General features: G+C 39.1%; 1 protein-coding gene across 1 annotated transcript in view; it reads right to left on the minus strand.

Annotated features, from left to right (window-relative positions):
- Positions 1–859: 859 nt before the first annotated feature.
- Positions 860–23723, minus strand: part of LOC133228186 (membrane cofactor protein-like) — a 38234-nt gene continuing 15370 nt past the window's right edge. Inside the window, exons 4-7 of the mRNA XM_061383672.1 lie at positions 14714–14799; positions 13752–13946; positions 1648–1833; positions 860–1024 (exon numbers count right to left, since the gene is read on the minus strand). Coding sequence (XP_061239656.1) covers positions 921–1024; positions 1648–1833; positions 13752–13946; positions 14714–14799 — 571 coding nt within the window. The 3' untranslated portion in view covers positions 860–920. The remainder of the gene's footprint in view (positions 1025–1647; positions 1834–13751; positions 13947–14713; positions 14800–23723) is intronic.

Consider the following 23723-nt stretch of genomic DNA (forward strand, 5'->3'; position numbering starts at 1 on the left):
GAGAAACTAGAAACCACTGAAATGATGTTACTTGAGTAAGCAGAGCGGTCTGCTCAGGCTAATGCTCTTGCCACCCTTCTCTTGCTTCTGTTGCATCCAAAAAGAAGAAGCCAAAGATAACAGCCTGGATGCAGGAAGATAATCCCTTTCACCGTATCAAGATAGTCTCTCAAGTCTTAGGCAGAGCGGCTGCTCAGTAAACCCTGCCAGAGATCCTCCATTTCATTTCCACAAATAAGGACTTTTGCTGCCCTTCCATTGTTATGCAATTCCCTTTCTGTTGCCAAAAATAAATAAATAAATAAAAGCCAGTAAAGAGAAAAAAATAATTGTATGAGGTGGTTAGGTTGGGATGGGGAGTAGAAATACAAATCTTGTTCTGGAGACAGTAGAAATTTCCCAGTTAAAATTGTACTCTATAAAAAGAACCAAACTGGCTGTTGGCAGGGAAATGAAACATTCCTGGACCCAGATGATACCCTGTACAGATGTCAACAGATCACTTTTACAATGAATAAATTATCAATGTTGATGACACAGAAAACATGCATATTAAAAAACAGAAGCCGTGGACCTTAATTAATATTGATTTCTACATTAATATTGACTCCAATGAAACTGTAAATTAGGTGAGCTACCTTTAAGACCTTTCTAGACACCAGACACTGTGCTCAGAGCTTTAAATGCATCCCGCTGTTAACTTTACTATCACACAGTGAGGGAGGCATTCAATCATTACACATGTATGTAAAGAAGTTTACATAAATTACCTAAGTTTACAAGCCTTTTTACATCTGTGGACTATGACCTATAATTTTAGATTCACTAAGTATAATAGCAAAAATGGCTATAAATGCATTCTTCCTCCTTTTATTACTAAAAGTTCTAGTGAGTGTAAATCACCAGACATTTAAAGGATTTTAAAACATCACAAGGAATTTAAAGGATATTGACAAATATAAGCAGGACTTTATGAAACCTGAGGCATTGGAAGTTGCAGACACCGTAGTGGTAGCAATTGCTTCTGGAAAACAAACAGACAAAAAATATATATAAACTCATTTAATTACTTGGGATTTATTGCTTTCTACTAATATTCACTTACATGAATTATGTTTTTCATACTTATTTAGGTAAAAATGCACATGTGTTAATTTGGGCTTCCCTGGTGGCTCAGATGGTCAAGAATCTGCTTGTAATGCAAACCCAGGTTCAATCCCTGGATAGGAAAGATCCCCTGGAGAAGGGAATGGCAACCCACTCCTGTATTCTTACTTGGAGTATTCCATGGACAGAGGAGCCTGGTGGGCTACAGTCCATCATGGGGTTGCAAAAAGTTTGACACAACTGAGCTACTAACACTTTAATTTACACTAAAAAATGTTTGTGATCTATTTTACATGTAAAGATGTTGAACAAGAGAAATTTATGCATCTGTGTGATGTATGCAACATGCTAAGAGTCTATAAAAGGAAAATCAAAACAAGTTTCTTTGTGAATTAGAAGTCAAACATGTAACATGGAAATGAATATAAGACAGACAAAAGTACTAAAACTGTTTCTTTCCAATTGCTCCATATCATTGAAATCTATTGTGGAAAAAATAAAATCTTTTAAAAAAGAAAAAGGAAACCGACACCTTCATACCTTTTGCAGAGCACTTTGGTAGCTCAGGCTCCCAGGTCCCATTTGCACCACAGACAATTGTGCTACTCCCGTGAAGGTGAAAACCATCATGGCACTGAAATACAACTTGCATATTGTAGTAATATTTTCCTCTAAATCCTGATACTATTGCTCCATTTTCAACGATTGGATAGTCACATTTGACCACTGAAAAGTGGAGAAATTCCATAATTACTGAAAGCTTGCTTTCATATAAGACCAAATATCTAGTGCAAATAATAACTTCCAGTAAAGAGGAAGAAATGAGGAATGAAAGGCAAGATGTTAATCGAAAAAAAGTAAGTAAAACAACACAAGACTCTGTGCATTGGAACTCCAGGGAAATAGATGTAGAGAAATCTAATAAAGTTTTTCTACCAAAACAGTCTATCATAATAGTTTTTGGCTTTCCTACATTTTTTTCCAGTACTGACATGTATTGCGAAAGGTCTCACGATCAGATACAAACTCAGGGTAAGTTCAAAAATGACTTTTGATGCTCTTTAGCTCTAGGATTTTTTTCAGGTCACGCTGACACTAATTACAGTACCATGTTCTTTTAGAAAGATAGTAAAGACGTTTTTGAGAAGGTAATACTCGAGTACAAATTTAAAACCTGAAAAGAAGCTAGCCATTAAAAAAAAAAAAAGGAAATAGTTCTCAGGTGGCAAAAACATACAGGAACTGACGTGCTCAAGAAATACAAAGGTCAGTAGAGTTAGGGCAGTGTTTTCCAAATATTTTGGATTGTAAACCCAGAGATCAACACGTTTTAAGTTTTAAAACACATTTTAAGTGTTAAACCAGTATGCAAACACGTGCATAATGCTACAAGTTAATATTTAGCACCCACAACAGTGTACTGTGGTATATTCCATTCTATCTACCTCTCCAGAAGTAAATTAAAGGTCAGGGCCCTCTAGATTGACTTCAGATCTACTAATGGGTTTTGCAGAATTTGGAAACAAAACAAATCTGTAAAAACGCTGGGCAGGGAAGTGAGTTCAAGAGAACATTTTATGAGATTAATCTGAGCAATAGGCGAGGGCCAAAAATATAGCCTTTTAAGCCAGAAAGATGTTTTCTCCTTTCCTGTGGATCTGAATTTTCATTAGATATAATTTTTGTTCAGCCAGGAGAACTTATCGATTCTTTTAGTTCAGGTGGTCTAATGACAAATTCTCTTAGCTCTTCTTTATCTGAAACAGTTTTCCTTTATTTCAGCTTCAGTTTTGAAAGATTTCTCTTTGAGAGGGAATTCTAGGGTATTCTTTCAGCACATTAGCAGAAGTTATTGTCTTCTGTTCTTCACAGTGTCTTGAGAGAAGTCAGCTGTTACTCTTTCTTTGAGGTGAGGAAGAATGTAACATGCTCTTTGCCTCTCTTACTGGCAGCTTTTTCTTTTGTTTTTAGTCTAATGGGGATTCTTTGGTACATTTTTAGAATTTATTTATCCTGCTAGGGTCAATAAATTCCCTGGGGTGAATCTCTGGGGTGAATGTTGTGGCTCAAATTCAAATAATACAGAATAAAATAAATAGAGAATAAAAAATAAATAGAGAACAAACTTACGGGTACCAGAGGGAAAACAGGGGTGGGATGAATTGGGAGATTGGGATTGACATGTATACTCTACTATGCTTACAATAGATAACTAATGAGAAACTACTGTATAACAAAGGGAGCTCTACTCAATGCTCTGGGTGATGTAAATGGGAAGAATACCTGAAAAATCGTGGATATATATGTGTGTGTATATATATCTCTCTATACACACACACACACACACACACACACACATATATATACATCTGATTCACATTGCCATACAGTAGAAACTAACACAACATTATAAAGCAACTATACTCCAATATAAAACAGACAAATAAGTGTCTATACTGTACTTTTTCTATGACACTCCAATTACATGTACATTTACTGCTTGCTACTCTTCCACAGGTGTATACATTTCTCTCTCTCTCTCTTATGTAATATTTCTTTTGAAATCAGGTTACATTTGTATTGTATTGATTTCAGGTTCACTGATCTTTTCTCTGTTGTGCAACACTGCTGATACTTGTGCTAATGATTTTCTTCAAGTTAGGTTTCAGTCCAGTTGCTGAGTCGTGTCCGACTCTTTGTGACTCCTTGGACTGCAGCATGCCAGACGTCCCTGTCCATCACCAACTCCCAGAGCTTACACAAACTAACTCATGTCCGTTGAGTCTGTGATGCCATCCAACCATCTCATCCTCTGTCATCCCCTTCTCCTCATGCCCTCAATCTTTCCCAGCATCAGGGTCTTTTCCAATGAGTCAGTTCTTCGCATCAGGTGGCCAAAATATTGAACTTTCAGCTTCAGCATCAGTCTTTCCAACGAATGCTGCTGCTGCTGCTAAGTCGCTTCAGTCGTGTCCGACTCTGTTCGACCCCATAGACAGCAGCCCATCAGGCTCCCCTGTACCTGGGATTCTCCAGGCAAGAACACTGGAGTGGGTTGCTATTTCCTTCTCCAATACATGGAAGTGAAAAGTGAAAGGGAAGTCGCTCAGTCGTGTCCGACTCTTCACTACCCCATGGACTGCAGCCCACCAGGCTCCTCCATTCATGGGACTTTCTAGGCAAGAGTACTGGAGTGCGTTGCATTGTCTTCTCCGTTTCAATGAATATTCAGGACTAATTTCCTTTAGGATGGACTGGTTGCCTCTCCTTGCAGTCCAAGGGACTCTCAAGAATCTTCTCCAACACCACAGTTCAAAAGCATCAATTTTTCTGCACTCAGTCTTCTTTATAGTCCAACTCTCACATCCATACATACTACTAGAAAAACCATAGCTTTGACTAGATGGACCTTTGTTGGCAAAGTAATGTCTCTGCTTTTTAATATGTTGTCTAGGTTGGTCATAGCTTTTCTTCCAAGGAGCAAGCGTCTTTTAAATTCATGGCTGCAGTCACCAGGTGCAGTGATTTTGGAGCCCCCCAAAATAAAGTCTCTCACTGTTTCCACTGTTTCCCATCTATTTGCCATGAAGTGATGGGGCCAGATGCCATGGTCTTAGTTTTCTGAATGTTGAGTTTTAACTGTATTACATACAGTTAAACAGTAAAAGTGTACAACTGCTTGCTGTTTAATACATGCAAATAATCATGTATTAACAATACAATAAAGACATAGAAAGTTTCCATACCCCCCCAAATTTCCTCATGCCACTTTGTAAACAATGCCCACCAACAACTCTGCCTTCCTCACCCAGCCTACCACTAATCAATTTTCAATCCCTATAGTGTTGTTTGGTCATCAGGTGCCCAATATACTACTGGAGAAAAACAGAAATGCTCCAGAAGGAATGAAGAGGCTGAGGCAAAGCAGAAACAATGCCCAGTAGTGTATGTGACTGGTGCTTAAAGTGAAGTCCAATGCTATAAGAACAATACTGCATAGGAACCTGGAATGTTAGGTCCATGATCAAGGTAAACTGGAAGTGGTCAAACAGGAGATGGCAAGAGTGAACATTGACAATTTAGGAATCAGTGAACTAAAATGGACTGTAATGGGCAAATTTAATTCAGAAGAACATTATATCTACTACTGTAGGCAAGAATCTCTTAGAAGAAGTGGAGTAGTCCTCACAGTCAACAAAAGAGTCTGACATGCAGTACTTGGGTGCAATGACAGAATGATCTCTGTTCGTTTCCAAGGCAAACCATCCAATATCACAGTAATCCAAGTCTATGCCCCAACCACTAATGCTGAAGAAGCTGAAGTTGAATGGTTCTATGAAGACCTACAAGACCTTCTAGAACTAACACCAAAAAAAGATATGTCCTTTTCATCATAGGGGACTGGAATGCAAAAGTAGGCAGTCAAGAGATACCTAGAGTAACAGGCAAGCTTGGGCTTGGAGTACAGAATGAAGCAGGGCAAAGTCTAACAGAGTTTGGCCAAGAGAATGCACTGGTCATGGCAAACACCCTCTTCCAACAACACAAGAGACGACTCTACACATGGACATCAACAGATAGTCAATACTGATTGATTATATTATTTGCAGCCGAAGATGAAGAAGCTCTGTACAGTCAGCAAAAAAAAAAAAAAAAAAAAAGACCAGGAGCTGACTGTGGCTCAGGTCATGAACTCCTTATTGCAAAATTCAGAGCTAAACTGAAGAAAGTAGGGAAAACCACTAGGTCATTAAGGTATGACCTAAATCAAATACCTTACGATTATACAGTGGAAGTGACAAATAGATTCAAGGAATCATATCTGATAGAGTGCCTGAAGAACTACAGTTCATGACATTGTACAGGAGGTGGTGATCAAAACCATCCCCAAGGAAAAGAAATGCAAAAAGGCAAAATGGCTGTCTGAGGAGGCCTTACAAATAGCTGAGAAAAGAAGAGAAGCAAAAAGCAAAGGAGACAAGGAAAGATATACCCATCTGAATGCAGAGTTCCAAAGACTAGCAAGGAGAGATAAGAAAGCCTTCCTCAGTGATCAATGCAAAGAAATAGAAGAAAACAATAGAATGGGAAAGACTAGATATCTCTTCAAGAAAATTAGAGATACCAAGGGAATATTTCATGCAAAGATGGGCACAATAAAGGACAGAAACAGTATGGACCTAACAGAAGCAGAAGATATTAAGAAGAGGTGGCAAGAATACAGAGAAGGCCTGTACTAAAAAGATCTTAATGACCCAGATAACCATGATGGTGTGATCACTTACCTAGAGCCAGACATCCTGGAGTGTGAAGTGAAGTGGGCTTTAGGGAGCATCACTTCGAACAAAGCTAGTAGAGGTGATGGAATTCCAGTTGAGCTATTTCAAATACTAAAAGATGATGCTGTTAAGTGCTGCACTCAATATGCCAGCAAATTTTGGAAAACTCAGCAGTGGCCACAGGACTGGAAAAGGTCAGTTTTCATTCCAATACCAAAGAAGGGAAATGCCAAAGAATGTTCAAATTGATGCACAATTGCACTCATTTCACAGGCTAGCAAAGTAATGCTCATTATTCTCCAAGCGAGCCTTCAACAGTACATGAACCGAGAACTTCCAGATGTTCAAGCTGGATTTAGAAAAGGCAAATGAAACAATGATCAAATTGCCAAGATCCACTGGATCATTGAAAAAGGACAAACGTTCCAGAAAAACATCTACTTCTGCTTTATTGTCTACACCAAAGCCTTTGACTGTGTGGATCACAACAAACTGTGAAAAATTCTTAAAGAGATGGGAATACCAGACCACCTTACCTGCCTCCTGAGAAACCTGCATGCAGGTCAAAGGGGAACAGTTAGAACTGGACATGGAACAACAGACTGGTTCCAAATAGGAAAAGGAGTACATCAAGGCTGTATATTATCACCGTGCTCATTTAATTTATATGCAGAGGACATCATGAGAAATGCTGGGCTGAATGAAGCACAAACTGGAATCAAGATTGCTGGGAGAAATACCAATAACCTCAGATATCCAGATGATACCACCCTTAAGGCAGAAAGTAAAGAGGAACCAAAGAGCCTCTTGATGAAGGTGAAAGTGGAGAGTGAAAAAAATAGCTTAAAACTCAACACTTATAAAATGAACATCATGGCATCCGGTCCCATCACTTCATGGCAAATAGATGGAGAAACAATGGAAACAGTGATGGGATTTATCTTCTTGGGTTCCAAAATCACTGCAGATGGTGACTGCAGCCATGAAATTAAAAGATGCTCCTCCTTGGAAGAAAAGTTATGACACACCTAGACCATGTATTAAAAAGCAGAGACATTACTTTGCAACAAAGGTCTGTCTAGTCAAAGGTATGGTTTTTCAAGTAGTCATATATAGATGTGAGAGTTGGACCATAAAGAAGGCTGAGCACCAAAGAATTATGCTTTCGAACTGTATGGTGTTGGAATAGACTCTTGAGAGTCCTTTGGACAGCAAAGAGATCAAACCAGTCATCCTAAAGAACTCAATCCTGAATACTCATTAGCAGGACTGATGCTGAAGCTGAAGCTCAATACTTTGGCCACCTGATGCAAAGCGCCGGCTCATTGGAAACAACCCTGATGCTCAGAAAGATTGAAGGCAGGCCGAATAGGGGACGGACAACAGAGGACAAGATGATTGAATAGCTTCACTGACTCAATGGACATGAGTCTGAGCAAGCTCCAGAAGACGGTGAAGGACAGGGAAGCCTAGCGTGCTGCAGTCCATGGGGTCTCACAGAGTCGGACAACCGAGTGACTACAGTAGTGTCGGTTTTCCAGAATGTCATACGGAATCACATCCTCTGAGTTTACTTACTTAGGACAATGCATTTCAGATTCATTCCTGTTGTCTGAATTAAAAGCTCATCATCCTTTCCTCTAGAGTATTATAACTATCTGTATGTACCAATGATGTTCCTCCATTTACCAGTTCAAGGACATAAGAGTTGTTTCCAGTATAGGATGATTATGACTTAGGATACTATGAATATTCTCATGCAGATTTTATGTGTACATGTTATCATTTTACCCTGGGTAGCTGAATTATACCTTAAGTATATGTTTAATTGTATAAGAAGTTGCTAAATTGTGTTCCAAATGGTCATACCACTTGCATTTTCATCAGCAGTGCTATCAGAGTCCCAGATATAACATATCCTCACCAAAACATGGAACTGTTAATTTTTTCTTTTTAATTTCATGCATTCTAATAAGTTCTTAGTGGTTTCTCATCATGGTTTTCAACTACATTTCTGTTATTACTAATGATACTGAGCAATGTTTCATGTACTTTTTTTTAACATCCACATTCTTCTTCGGTGGGAAAAATTCTATCCAAATATGTTACCCCTTTTTTGTAAACTGGGCTGCTTTCTTCTTACTGTGTCTTGAGAGTTCTTTATCATCATAGCTAGAAGTCCATTCAGAAATGTTCCTGACAAACATTTTCTCCCAGTCTATGACAAGTTTTTTCTTTCTTCAAACAGTGTGTTTGAGAGAAGTTCTCAGTTTTTAAGAAATCCAGTCTTTTTTTTTTTTCTTTAAAGAATAATGCTTTTAAGGTTTTTGAAGAAATCTCTGCTAACTACAAATATTTTCTGTCTTCTCATAAGTCTTACAGTTTAGGTTTTACATTTGAATCTGTAATCCAACACCTCTTCCAGCCATGATAGTATGAAACTGCAAATCCACCACCAGAAGAAAAATGGCTAAAAACACATGGAGACCAAAAGAAACATGTTTCTAAACGATCAGTAGTTGACTGAAGAAATTAAAAAGGAAATAAAAGATATCTTAAGACTAACAAAAATAGAGACAGTCCATCCCAAATCTATGTAACACAGGAAAAACAGTTCTAAGACAGAAATTTGTAGCCATACAGGCCTACCTTAAGAACAAGAATAATCTCAAGTAAACAATCTAAATTTACACCTATATACAAAAAATAGAACAACCCTCTCTGCAAGTTTGTGGAAGGTTAAAATAATAAAGAAAAGAGTGGAAATAAATGAAATTGAGACTGAAAATCAATGAAAATAAGAGCTGGTTCATTGAAAAGATAAAATTGACAAACACATAGCCATACTCATCAAGAAACAAAAGAAAGGATCCGAATAAATAAAAAGTAAAAGAGAAGTTACTATCAATACCACAGAAATACAAAGGATCATAGAGAATACTATGAATAATTATATATCCAAAATTGGAAACCTGGAATAAGTGGATAAATTCCTAAAAAGATATTATCTGCTAATGCTGAGTCCAGAAAAAATAGAAAATGCTGCTGCTGCTGCTAAGTCGCTTCAGTCGTGTCCGACTCTGTGCGACCCCATAGACGGCAGCCCACCAGGCTCCCCCGTCCCTGGGATTCTCCAGGCAAGAACACTGGAGTGGACTGCCATTTCCTTCTCCAATGCATGAAAGTGAAAAGTGAAAGTGAAGTTGCTCAATCGTGTCCCGACTCTCAGCAACCCCATGGACTGCAGCCTATCAGGCTCCTCCGTCCATGGGATTTTCCAGGCAAGAGTACTGGAGTGGGGTGCCATTGCCATCTCCAAATAGAAAATGGGGATAGAACAATTACTAGTAATGAAATTGAATTAGTAAATAATTTCCAGCAAACAAAATCTAGGACTCCGTGGGTTCGCAGATGAATTCTATTACACATTTAAAGAATAGGTAAATTTTGCTTCAAAAGACACTCTATAGGAATAAATAAAATGAGCCAAAGACTGAGGAAAATAGAACTACCATATGATCCAGCAATTTTACTTCTGGGTACTAACCCAAAGAAAACAAAACACTAATTCGAAAAGATTTGTGCAGCCCTATTTTCATTACAGCATTTTTTTTTTTTTCAATACCTAAGATATGAGAAGACTCTTGAGAACAACCAGTCCATTCTGAAGGAGATCAGCCCTGGGATTTCTTTGGAAGGAATGATGCTAAAGCTGAAACTCCAGTACTTTGGCCACCTCATGGCGAAGAGTTGACTCATTGGAAAACACTCTGATGCTGGGAGGGATTAGGGGCAGGAGGAGAAGGGGACAACAGAGGATGAGATGGCTGGATGGCATCACGGACTCGATGGACGTGAGTTTGAGTGAACTCCGGGAGTTGGTGATGGACAGGGAGGCCTGGCGTGCTGCTATTCATGGGGTTGCAAAGAGTCGGACACAACTGAGCGACTGAACTGAACTGAACTGAAGATATGAAAGCAACCTAAGTGTCCTAATAGAATAATGAATAAAGAAGATATGGTGTATATAAAATGGAGTATTACCTAGTCATAAAAAGAATGAAATCTTGCCACTTGCAATAGCGTTGATGGACATAGTGGGAATTATGCAACGTGAAATAAGTCAGTCAGAGAAACACCATGTGATTTCAGTTATATGTGGGATCTACAAAATAAAAAAAAATAAACTAATAAAACCAAAAGGAAACAGATTCATGAATACAGAGAACTAGTGATTGGCAGAGAGGAGGTGGCTGGCAAGAGGAGGAAAATAAGTGGATTAAAATGCAAAATCTTCTAGTTATAAAATAAGTTATGAGGTTATGATACACAGACTAGACAATACAGTCAACAATTCTGTACTTATTTTAAATGGTGACAGATGGGAACTAGACATCATGGTGATCATCTTGTTATGTATGTAAATGTGGAATCATTATGTTGTACATCTGGTTTTTGCATTAGGGCAATGCTGTCCTTGAAATGAATTGTGAAAGATTCTCTCCTCTTGTATTTTTTAAGGCTTTGTGTTTGTGTGTGTGTGTGTATGCATGCTAAGTCATTTCAGTCGTGTCCAACTCTTTGTGACCCTATGGACTGTAGCCCCTCAGGCGCCTTTGTCCATAGGATTCTCCAGGCAAGAATACTAGAGTGAGTTGCCATGCCTCCTCAAAGGGATCTTCCCAACCCAGGGATGGAACCCGTGGCCCCTGACACTTCTGCAATCCAGGTGGATTCTTTACTGCTGAGCCACTGGGGAGGCCCAGTGGCTTTGTGTAGAACTGCCATTATTTATTGCTTAAATGTTTGGTGGAGTTCACCAGTAAGGATACACGGTTTGCAGTACTCTTTGTTTAGAAGGTTTAAGTTGTCAAATTTATAGGCATACAGTGGTTTGTTTTTTGCCTTATTATTCTTTTTTTTTTATTTAAATTTATTTATTTTAGTTAGAGGCTAATTACTTTACAATATTGTATTGGTTTTGCCATACATCAACATGAATCCGCCATGGGTGTACACGTGTTCCCAATCCTGAAACCCCCTCCTGCTTCCCTCCCCATACCATCCCTCTGGGTCATCCCAGTGCACCAGCCACAAGCATCCTGTATCCTGCATCAAACCTGGACTGGTGATTCATTTCTTATATGATACTATACATGTTTAAATGCCATTCTCCCAAATCATCCCCCCCACCTCCCTCTCTCACAGAGTCCCAAGACCAGAAACTATAAAACTCTTAGAGGAGAACATAGGCAAAACACTCTCTGACATAAATCACAGCAGGATCTTCTATGACCCACCTCCCAGAATATTGGAAATAAAAGCAAAAATAAACAAATGGGATCTAATTAAAATTAAAATCTTCTGCACAACAAAAGAAACTATAAGCAAGGTGAAAAGACAGCCTTCAGAATGGGAGAAAATAATAGCAAATGAAGCAACTGACTAACAACTAATCTCAAAAATATACAAGCAACTCCTGCAGCTCAATTCCAGAAAAATAAACAACCCAATCAAAAAATGGGCCAAAGAACTAAATAGACATTTCTCCAAAGAAGACATACAGATGGCTAACAAACACATGAAAAGATTCTCAACATCACTCATTATCAGAGAAATGCAAATCAAAACCACTATGAGGTACCATTTCACCCCAGTCAGAGTGGCTGTGATCCAAAAGTTTACAAGCAATAAATGCTGGAAAGGATGTGGAGAAAAGGGAACCCTCTTACACTGTTGGTGGGAATGCAAAGTAGTACAGCCACTATGGAGAACAGTGTGGAGATTCCTTAAAAAACTGGAAATAGAACTGCCATACAACCCAGCAATCCCACTGCTGGGCATACACACCGAGGAAACCAGAAGGGAAAGAGACACATGTACCCCAATGTTCATCACAGCACTGTTTATAATAGCCAGGACATGGAAGCAACCTAGATGTCCATCAGCAGATGAATGGATAAGAAAGCTGTGGTACATATACACAATGGAGTATCACTCAGCCATTAAAAAGAATACATTTGAATCAGTGCTAATGAGGTGGATGAAACTGGAGCCGATTATACAGAGTGAAGTAAGCCAGAAAGAAAAACACCAATACAGTATACTAACACATATATATGGAATTTAGGAAGATGGTAATGATAACCCTGTATGCGAGACAGCAAAAGAGACATAGATGTATAGACCAGTCTTTTGGACTCCTTATTATTCTTTAAACGTCTATAGGATATTTTATGATGTTCTCCTTTTCAATCTTGATATTGGTGATTTTGTCTTTGTTTTCCTGTCAGACTGTCTATGGATTTATCTATTTTATCCATATTCTCCAAAAACCAGGCTGATTTCTTTGATTATCTCTGTTTTGTTTCTCTTTTCAATTTCATGGCTCTCCAATTTTATTATTTCCTTTTGTTTTCTTATTTTAGATTTAATTTGCTCTTCTTTTTAAATTTCTAATGGTAGAAGCATAGATGACTGATTTGAGAAACCAGGTGACTGATTTCTGTTTTTCCAACATAAGTATTTCATATTATAAATATCCTCTGAGCAAAACTTTTGCAAAACTTTTGCTGTATCCCACAAATTTTGGTATGTTAATATGCTGTTCATTTTTAATCAATTAAAAACAGTTTCTATTTCCCTTGTGACTGCTTCTTTGACTCATGGGTTACTTAAAAGTGTCTTGCACACTTTTCAAGTATTTGGTTTGATTTCTACATTCATCCCATTGTGATCAGGTTAATGTACTGGTACTAGTTTCAATGTTATGGAAATAAATATGTTAAAAATATTACCTAAAAATGATATTACAGAATGTCCCATTGTACACTGGGAGGAACTAAATATTTTGCTATCATTCAGTGGATCCTTCATCAAGAGCCACATCCCCTCCAGTGTCTCCCCACTTTTAGCTAATGTGAAGTTGTTAAAATAAGCTTTGTCCAGAGTTTAACAATCTTATCAGTGAGAAGGTTAGTCTTTTAATGTTCCTGAAGCCCGAGCTCTCAGAGGTCTTATTCTACAAGGTAAAACTTGCTTGTTTTTTAAGCCACAGTGTGTTCAGTTTTCTGATGCTTGCAAACAAACAACAACAACAACAAATCCAAAAGCTCTAGCTCACGCACATACACAGTAGTTCATGACATATAAGTTGAAATGCCAAGAACATGTTGAGTGACTGGTGGGGAACTCTACAATTAGAACTTTTTAAATTTGATTTGAGCAATATTAAATTAAATTAGAGGTCAATTTAGTAGGAGGAGCAATTACATGGGAATCTTTTGTTTACTTGTAGATAAACATATTTTTGAAGTGTTTCCACAGTATTTAGATTCAGGAGGAAATACATGGAAATATTATTACCTTTACACTCTGGTGGGTCACTGCTCCATCTGTTATGATCAACACAAATAAGGGTGGTTTCCCCAATAAGAGAATATTCATCTGGTCCGTGAGAAGGATCACACCTGTATATTACCACTTCACTGTATTGATATACTTCCTTATACTGGGTGAATCTTCCGTTTGTTATATTTCCAGGTGTTGCACACAGAATTACTTAAAAAGGGAGGAAAAAGGACATGAAGTAAAAGTAAAATATTAAGACAGCATTAGCAAAGTCCTATGAATTGCCTTCATATAATTCATTAACATATGATTAATATACTCCAGTTTTGAATTCAATATCTGTTTAGAAGAAAGCCTCTATATGAATATGAGTTATCCCAAATTCAAGCCATTAATGTAGAAAAAACTTATTTTCTGAAATATGAAATACATATTTATCTGCAAGACCATGCTAAGTTTTGCTCTTATCATCATGAAAGATGCTGACAATTTAATGCTAAAATATACTTGTGATTAAAAAGGTAACTCAGTGCTAGCTGAACAATACTTTATGATTTACAAATATCTCCATTCAGAAATTGGTTGTTCACATTAATATTGAGTATTACTATCATTTTTCACTTTCATTCCGATGATGTATGCTTAAATTTTTCATATATAGCTGTTAAACCAGATATTGAAGTAACTTGCAAAAATATAAAACAATGACACAATTCCTACTATTTGTTTTGGAAAATCTTGACTTTTCATAAAAATATGTATATATGTATATTTATATGTATTGCAGCTAACACTTCTTAAAAATGAATTAATAATTATTTTTACAACTTTTCATTTTTAATTGCAATATAATAAATATCAACTGACATAATCCATATGAAGAGAAGTTCTTTGGTGTCTATGTTAATTTAAAAGCATAAAGAGGTCATAAAGTTTGAGAACTGCTGCTCTATATCCTAAAGAGAAGACATACATACTTTCACAAATTGGGAGATTATCACTCCAGTTCACATTATCTCCAGAAATTTCACAATATATAACTTTTGCTCCAATCAGATAAAAACTAAATGAGAGAAAAAAGTTAGCATGTCCTTTAAGCAATTACAAGATGTATATAATAATAAAAAATGTTTTATATGATGGTTTTTCTGTACTATAGTAATTTGAGTGATAAATTTCTTAATATAATGGATGTCCTAAATCTGCAACTCAAAGAGTTTCTGCATGTGGACCCACTTTGGCCTACAGTAAAATGTGTAAATTACTGTCACGCTGGTCAGTGCAGCCCCTCTGCTCCCTCTGGCAAGTGTGTTACACACTGACTTCTACTCTTTGCTCACACCATTTTGCTCAGTAAGGGCTGAGCAGAGAGATCGGGGCTCTAGAACTTGCCTGCCTGGATTCAAGTTCCAGCTCCATGACTGCCTTGAGCTTGGGAAATCCCTTGCTGCTGCTGCTGCTGCTAAGTCGCTTCAGTTGTGTCCGACTCTGTGCGACCCCATGGACAGCAGCCCACCAGGCTCTGTCCACAGGATTCTCTGGGCAAGAATACTGGAGTGGGTTGCCATTTCCTTCTCTGGGAAATCCTTTAATGCTTCCTTAAAGCTTCCCCTACATAACTAGTGGGATTGTTCTGAGGATTGGATGAGTTAGTCTCTGGCACATAGTGAGTACTAGGTAAATTTTAACTTTTATTAATATTTTTTTTAGATCAGAATACAAACCCACCTTATTTTATTGCTCTTAACTTTTTGAGATTTTAACAAACTGAAGGTGTGTGGCAACCCTGCATCAAGCAAGTTTCTTTGTGCCATTTTCCCAACAATGTTTGCTCACTTTATTTCTCTTGTCACATTTTGATAAGTATCACATATTTAAAACTTTATTACTACTATTATATTTGTTGTGGTCATCTGTGATCAATGGTATTTAATGTTATGACTCACTGAAGGTTCAGATTATGACCATTCCCTTCTCCAGGGATCTTCCCAACCCACGGATTGAACCTGGGTCTCCCACATTGCTGATAGATTCTTTACCATCTGAGTCACCAGGGAAGCCCTAACAATTTTGGCAATATGCCATTTTAAAATTAAGATATGTACACTTTTTAGACATAATTCCATTACATACTTAGTAGTCTATGGTATAGTGTAAACATATGTAAAAAATTCATTTGACTTGCTCTATTGCAGTGGTCTGGAACTGAACCTGTAATATCTCCGAGGTATGTCTTCACCTTCCTAGGAGTAGCACAGGAATACTCCTACTTGATGAAATCTTCTCTGATGATTTAAATTCACAAGTTCACTGTAATGATTGTGAGTGATTCTATGTATTTGATACTACTTCTTACTTACTATTATGCTTTGATGCCTCTCTGTATATGCTGTATTTCTCAAAAAGGATACAACCCCTTTAGGAAGAATCTATGTATTAAACTTTTGGCATTCCTCAAAGTACCTAGCAGGGTCTCTCTCTCTAAATACTCACTGAATGTTCCTTTATTTCTAATTGATTAAATTAAATATACCCTATCTGCTTCCAGCTGACTCTTCTACAAGACTCACTCATTGATTCTAGATTATAATGTTTATTTCTGGTATGATGGCAATTTAAGAGGCATCAGGAATCTGTCTCCCCACCTTGATAACAATTGCACAGGTAGAATCTGCCTGGTGTCACTGTTTTGGAACTCTGACTTCTGTTGATGGTTTACAGTGTCCAGGTGAAGACTTCGGTAAATTGGCTTATTTTGGTCCATTTCAACTCTTGCCTTAGCACAGTGGTAGCTACCCATCCTCACCCACAGCCGTGTGGCAGGGTTCTCTGCATGTGTTCCCAGAGCAGCTTACAAGTTACTTGTGGGAGCCAAGGTGTTCAAAAAGAACCCCGTCCTCCAAATATGAGGATCTGTGTTCTTATCACTCATAGCTGCTTCTGATCACAGATAATTAGACAAAGAAACAGGTAGTCACTTTTGACACACCTCCCCCTACTCTTGTAATCCCCTTCTGCCCTGGCTGAAGTAACCTTCAAGGGGCTTAAATATCAAGTGCCCTTTGTTCCCCACTTCCTTTTTAGTTTTCCCCTTATAAGGGCCAGACATTAACTACTAGGACATTCAAAGGCAACTGCACATGCAGGAAAATGAGAAAGTGACAGTGTGTGCCTAGGGGATGGCTCAGGAAAGACCGGAAATATGTCTCAGTTTGTACATCAGGCTGATATTCAGCACAGAGCCATTAATCAACAATTAAAAAAATTAATCCACCTTGCATTTGGTGCTTTGCCTGTGGGGTGGCATCATTGAGAACTTCCTTCTGCAAGGTTGCCCCAAAATATACTGCTGCAAATGATCTCCCACAAGTGTATGCTCACCTAAATCTTCATGCCGCCACCTGCCACAAGAACAAACGTGGCCGTACCAATAAACTGCCTCCAGAAGGAGGTCAAATAATGCCTCTCCACCAGCGCCTGCTTTGACTTCACAGAGGCCTCCCGCCTAACCCCCATGGGTAGGCCCTCAGTAATATTTGAAAAACAAAAACAAAATGACTAGCTTAAAGATGTTTAAAGAAGTAAAAGAAGAAATCATGAAGTCAAGAGAATATGTGTGAAACATGGAAATCTCAAACAGGAGGCAGAAGAACTAGAAAGAAAGCTCAAGGAACTTCTGGAGTTGAAAAGCACAATAATGGACTTTAAAAATCCATGCGAGGCACATTTGACCAAAAAGAAGAAAGGATCAGAGAACTCGAATACAGGATGATGGAATTAGTGTCTCTGAGGAACAGAAAGAGAAAAGACTGAAGAAAAATGAACAGAGCCTAAAAAATCTTTGGAACTGTGGAACACCAACAGATTTACCAACATATACAATGTAGGACTCTCAGAAAGACAATGTAGAGAAGACAGCAGAGAGAGAGAGAGAACATTTGAAAAAATAAGGGCAGAGAACTATCCAAATTTGATTAAAGATATGAATATAAACATGACAAAATCTCAATTCACCCTAAGATGAACTCAAAGAAATCCATAATACTCATGCTTTCAAAAGACAAAGACAAAGAGAGAATATTGAAAGTTGCAAGAAAGAGACAGAATAATCACATAGAGAGGATTCTAAACAAGATTATGAAATTTCTCATTAGGAACTCAGAACCCCAAGACAGTGAGAATATATACTCAAAGTACTAAAAGAAAAATAAACAAACAAACAAACAAAAAACAACTATCAAACAAAAATCCTCTATCCAGAAAAAAACTGTTCTTCGAAAGTTATGGAGAAAGTAGGACCTTTCCAGGAATAAAAACGGAGAGACCGTGACCACTAGGTCACTGTTGACCCACACCTTCACTGGAGACTCCTGGACATGCACAGACTTCTGGGGAAAAGAGGTGTGTGTGGTGCTGGCCGTGCTTTGGAACAGAGAACCTGGACATGTCTCAGAATTTCTGACCTTTTAAGAATATTTTGGGTTATAGCTGTTGAACATAACAACAAATGTAATGAACACTCATTCTCATGCTCTTCAGTTCAGTTTAGTCACTCAGTCGTGTCTGACTCTTTGCGACCTCATGAACCGCAGCAAGCCAGGCCTCCCTGTCCATCACCAACTCCCAGAGTCCACCCAAACCCATGTCCATTGAGTCAGTGATGCCATCCAACCATCCCATCCTCTGTTGTTCCCTTCTCCTCCTGCCCTCAATCTTTCCCAGCATTAAGGTCTTTTCAAATGAGTCAGCTCTTTGCATCAGGTGGCCAAAGTACTGGAGTTTCAGCTTCAACATCAGTCCCTCCAATGAACACCTAGGACTGATCTCCTTTAGGATGGACTGGTTGGATCTCCTTGAAGTCCAAGGGACTCTCAAGAGTCTTCTCCAACACCACACTTCAAAAGTATCAATTCTTCAGCCCTCAGCCTTCTTTATAGTCCAACTCTCACATCTATACGTGACCACTGGAAAAACCATAGCCTTGACTAGACGGACCTTTGTTGGCAAAGTAATGTCTCTGCTTTTTAATATGCTGCCTAGGTTCGTCATAGCTTTACTTCCAAGGAGTAAATGTCTTTTAATTTCATGGCTGCAATCACCATTACAGTGATTTTGGAGCCCAGAAAAATAAAGTCAGCCACTGTTTCCACTGTTTCCCCATCTGCTTCCCATGAAGTGATGGGACCAAATACCATGATCTTAGTTTTCTGAATGCTGAGCTTTAAGCCAACTTTTTCACTCTCCTCTTTCACTTTCATCAAGAGGTTCTTTAATTCTTCTTCACTTTCTGCTATAAGGGTGGTGTCATCTGCATATCTGAGATTATTGATATTTCTCCCAGCAATCTTGATTCCAGCTTGTGCTTCATCAAGCCCAGTGTTTCTCATGATGTACTCTGCATATAACTTAAATAAGCAGGGTGACAATATACAGCCTTGACGTACTCCTTTTCCTATTTGGAACCAGTCTGTTGTTCCATGTCCAGTTCTAACTGTTGCTTCCTGACCTGCATATAGGTTTCTCAAGAGGCAAGTCAGGTGGTCTGGTATTCCCATCTCTTGAAGAATTTTCCACAGTTTATTGTGATCCACACAGTCAAAGGCTTTGCCATAGTCAATAAAGCAGAAGTAGATGTTTTTCTGGAACTCTCTTGCTTTTTCGATGATCCAGCGGAATTTGGAAATTTGATCTCTGGTTCTTCTGCCTTTTCTAAAACCAGCTTGCTTGAACATCTGGAATTTCATGGTTCACGTATTGCTGAAGCCTGGCTTGGAGAATTTTAAGCATTACTTTATTAGCATGTAAGATGAGTGCAATTGTGTGGTAGTTTGAGCATTCTTTGGCATTGCCTTTCTTTGGGATTGGAATGAAAACTAGAAGTGTGATTTATATTTGACTCCAAGATGGCAGAGTAGAAGGATGTGCACTCCTCTTCTCCTCTGAGAACTCCAAAATTACAACTCACTGCTGAACAACCATCAACAGGAGAATGTTGGGTCCCACCAAAAAAAGATACCCTGCATCCAAGGGCAAAGGAGAAACCTAAGTAAGACAATAGGAGGGGTGAAAATGCGTTTAGAATCAAACCCCACACCCGCCAAAGATGCTCAGAGGGCTCAAACAAACCTTGTGCACACCAGGACCCAGAGACCTCACAGAGACTGAGCCAGAACTGTGTTTGAGTGTCTCCTGAGGAGGTACGGGTCAGCAGTGGCCTGCTGCAGGGGTAGGGGCTCTGGGTGTAGTAGACCTGGGTATGGCATAAGCCCTCTTGGAGGAGGTCGCTATCAACCCCACCACAGAGCCTCCAGAACTTACATAGGACTGGGGAAACAGGCTCTTGGAGGGCACAAACAAAAGCTTGTGCACACAAGACCCAGGAGAAAGGAGCAGTGACCCCACGAGAGACTGACCCAGACTTGTCCGTGAGTGTCCAGGAGTCTCCAGCAGAAGTGTGGGTCAGCCGTGGACTGCTGCAGTGCTGAGGGCACTGAGTGCAGCAGTGCGTGCATGGGACCTTTGGAAGGAGGTGGCCATTATCCTCATTACCTCCACCATAGTTTGGCCTCAGGTCAAACAACAGGGAGGGAACACAGCCCCACCCATCAACAGAAAATTGGATTAAAAGGTTTACTGAGCATGGCCCCACCCATCAGAACAAGACCCAGTTTCCCCCACAGTCAATCTCTCCCAGCAGGAAGCTTCCACAAGCCTCTTATCCTTCTCCATCAGAGGGGAGACAGAATGAAAACCACAATCACAGAAAACTAACCAATCTGATCACATGGACCACAGCCTTGTCTAATTCAGTGAAACTATGAGCCATGCCATGTAGGGCCACCCAAGACGGACGGGTCATGATGGAGAGTTCTGACAAAACATGGTCCACTGGAGAAGGAAATGGAAAACCACTTAATTATTCTTGCCTTGAGAACCCCATGAACAGTGTGAAAAGGCAAAAAGAGAGGACACTGAAAGATCAACTCCCCAGGCCAGTAGGTGCCCAATATGCTACTGGAGATCAGTGGAGAAATAACTCCAAAGAATGAAGAGATGGAGCCAAAGCAAAAACAACACTCAGTTGTGGATGTGACCGGTGATGGAAGTAAAGTCCAATGCTGTAAAGAGCAATATCGCATAGGAACCTGGAATGTTAGGTCCATGAATCAAGGCAAATTGGAAGTGGTCAAACGGGAGATGGCAAGAGTGAACATCAACATTTCAGGAATCAGCGAACTAAAATGGACTGGATGGATGAATTTAACTTAGATGATCATTATATCTACTACTGTGGGCAAGAATCCCTTAGAAGAAATGGAGTAGCCATTATAGTAAACAAACGAGTCCAAAATGCAGTACATGGATGCAATCTCAGAAATGACAGCATGATCTCTGTTCATTTCCAAGGCAAACCATTCAATATCACAGTAATCCAAGTCTATGCCGCAACCACTAATGCTGAAGAAGCTGAAGTTGAATGGTTCTATGAAGACCTACAAGACCTTCTAGAACTAACACCCAAAAAAGATGTCCTTTTCATTACAGGGGACTGGATGCAAAGGTAGGAAGTCAAGAGATATCTGGAGTAACAGGAAAATTTGGCCTCAGAATACAAAACAAAGCAGGGCAAAGTCTAATAGAGCTTTGCCAGGAGAACACACTGGTCATGGCAAACACCCTCTTCCTACAACACAAGAGAAGACTCTACACATGGACATCACCAGATAGTCAATACCAAAATCAGATTGATTATATTCTTTGCAGCCAAAGATTGAGAAGCTCTATACAGTCAGCAAAAACAAGACTGGGAGCTGATTGTGGCTCTGATCATGAACTCCTTATTGCCAAATTCAGACTTAATTTGAAGAAAGTAGGGAAAACCACTAGGCCATTCAGGTATGACCTAAATCAAATCCCTTATGATTATACAGTGGAAGTGACAGATAGATTCAAGGGATCTGATAGACAGAGTGCCTGAAAACTATGGATGGAGGTTCATGACATTGTACAGGTGGCAGGGATCAAGAGCATCTCCAAGAAAAAGAAATGCAAAAAGGCAAAATGATTGTCTGTGGAGGCCTTACAAGTAGCTGAGAAAAGAAAAGATGCAAAAGGCAAAGGAGAAAAGGAAAGATATACCCATCTGAATACAGATTTCCAAAAAATAGAAAGGAGAGATAAGAAAGCCTTCCTCAGTGATCAATGCAAAGAAATAGAGGAAAACAGTAGAATGGGAAAGACTAGAGATCTATTCAAGAAAATTTGAGATACCAAGGGAACATTTCATTCAAAGATGGGCAAAATAAAGGACAGAAATGGTATGGACCTAATAGAGGCAAAGATATTAAGAAGAGGTGGCAAGAATACACAGAAGAACTATACAAAAAAGATCTTCATGACTCAGATAACCATGATGGTGTGATCACTCATGTAGAGCCAGACATCCTGGAATGCAAAGTCAAGTGGGCCTTAGAAAGCATCACTACAAACAAAGCTAGTGGAGGTGATGGAATTCCAGTTGAGCTATTCCAAATCCTAACAGATGATGCTGTGAAAGTGCTGCACTCAATATGCCAGCAAATATGGAAAACTCAGCAGTGGCCAGAGGACTGAAAAAGGTCAGTTTTCATTTCAATCCCAAAGAAAGGCAATGCCAAAGAATGCTCAGACTACTGCATAATTGCACTCATCTCACATGCTAGTAAAGTTATGCTCAAAATTTTCCAATTCGGACTTCAACAGTACGTGAACTGTGAGCTTCCAGATGTTCAAGTTGGATTTAGAACTTGAATTTAGAACCAACTCAGAGGAACCAGAGATCAAATTGCCAACATCTGTTGTATCATGATAAAGCTAGAGAGTTCCAGAAAAACATCTACTTCTGCTTTATTGACTATGGCAAAGCCTTTGACTGTGTGGATCATAACAAACTGTGGAAAATTCTTAAAGATATAGGAATACCAGACCACCTGACCTGCCTCCTGAGAAATCTGTATGCAGGTCAAGAAGCAACAGTTAGAACCGGACATGAACAACGGACTGGTTCCAAATCAGGAAAGGAGTATGTCAAGGCTGTATATTGTCACCCTGCTTGTTTAACTTATATGCAGAAGACTTCAAGAGAAATGCTGGGCTGGATGAAGCACAAGCTGGAATTAAGATTGTGGAGAGAAATAGCAATAACCTCAGTTATGCAGATGACACCACGCTTATGGCAGAAAGCAAAGAAGGATAAAGAGCCTCTTGATGAATTGAAAGAGGAGAGTGAAAAAACTTAAAACTCATCATTCAGAAAACTAAGATCATGGCATCTGGTCCCATCACTTCATGGCAAATAGATGGGAAAACAATGGAAACAGTGAAAGACTTTATCTTTTGGGGCTCAAAAATCACTACAGATAGTGACTGCAGCCATGAAATTAAAAGACGCTTGCTCCTTGGAAGGAAAGTTATGACCAACCTAGACAGCATATTAAAAAGCAGAGACATTACTTTGCCAACAAAGGTCCGTCTAGTCAAAGCTATGGTTTTTCCACAGCCATGTGTGAATGTGAGAGTTGGACTATAAAGAAGGCTGAGTGCTGAAGAATTGATGATTTTGAACTATGTTGTTGGAGAGGACTCTTGAGAGTCCCTTGGATTGCAAGGAGATCCAACTAGTCAATCCTAAAGGAAATCAATCCTGAATATTTATCGGAAGGACTGATGCTGAAGCTGAAACTCCAATACTTTGGCCACCTCATGAGTCACTGGCTCATTGGAAAAGACCCTGATTCTGGGAATGATTGAAGGCAGAAGGGTAGGAGAAGGGGATGACAAAGGATGAGATGGTTGAATTGCATCACCGACTCTATGGACATGACTTTGAGTAAGCTCTGGCAGTTGGTGATGGACAGGGAAGTCTGGCATGTTGTAGTCCATGGGTTGCAAAGAGTTGGACACAACTGAGTGACTGAACTTACTGAGACCTCAACTGTAAGAAACACT

This window comes from Bos javanicus, chromosome 16, assembly GCF_032452875.1.
Source record: "Bos javanicus breed banteng chromosome 16, ARS-OSU_banteng_1.0, whole genome shotgun sequence".
Lineage (NCBI taxonomy): Eukaryota > Metazoa > Chordata > Mammalia > Artiodactyla > Bovidae > Bos > Bos javanicus.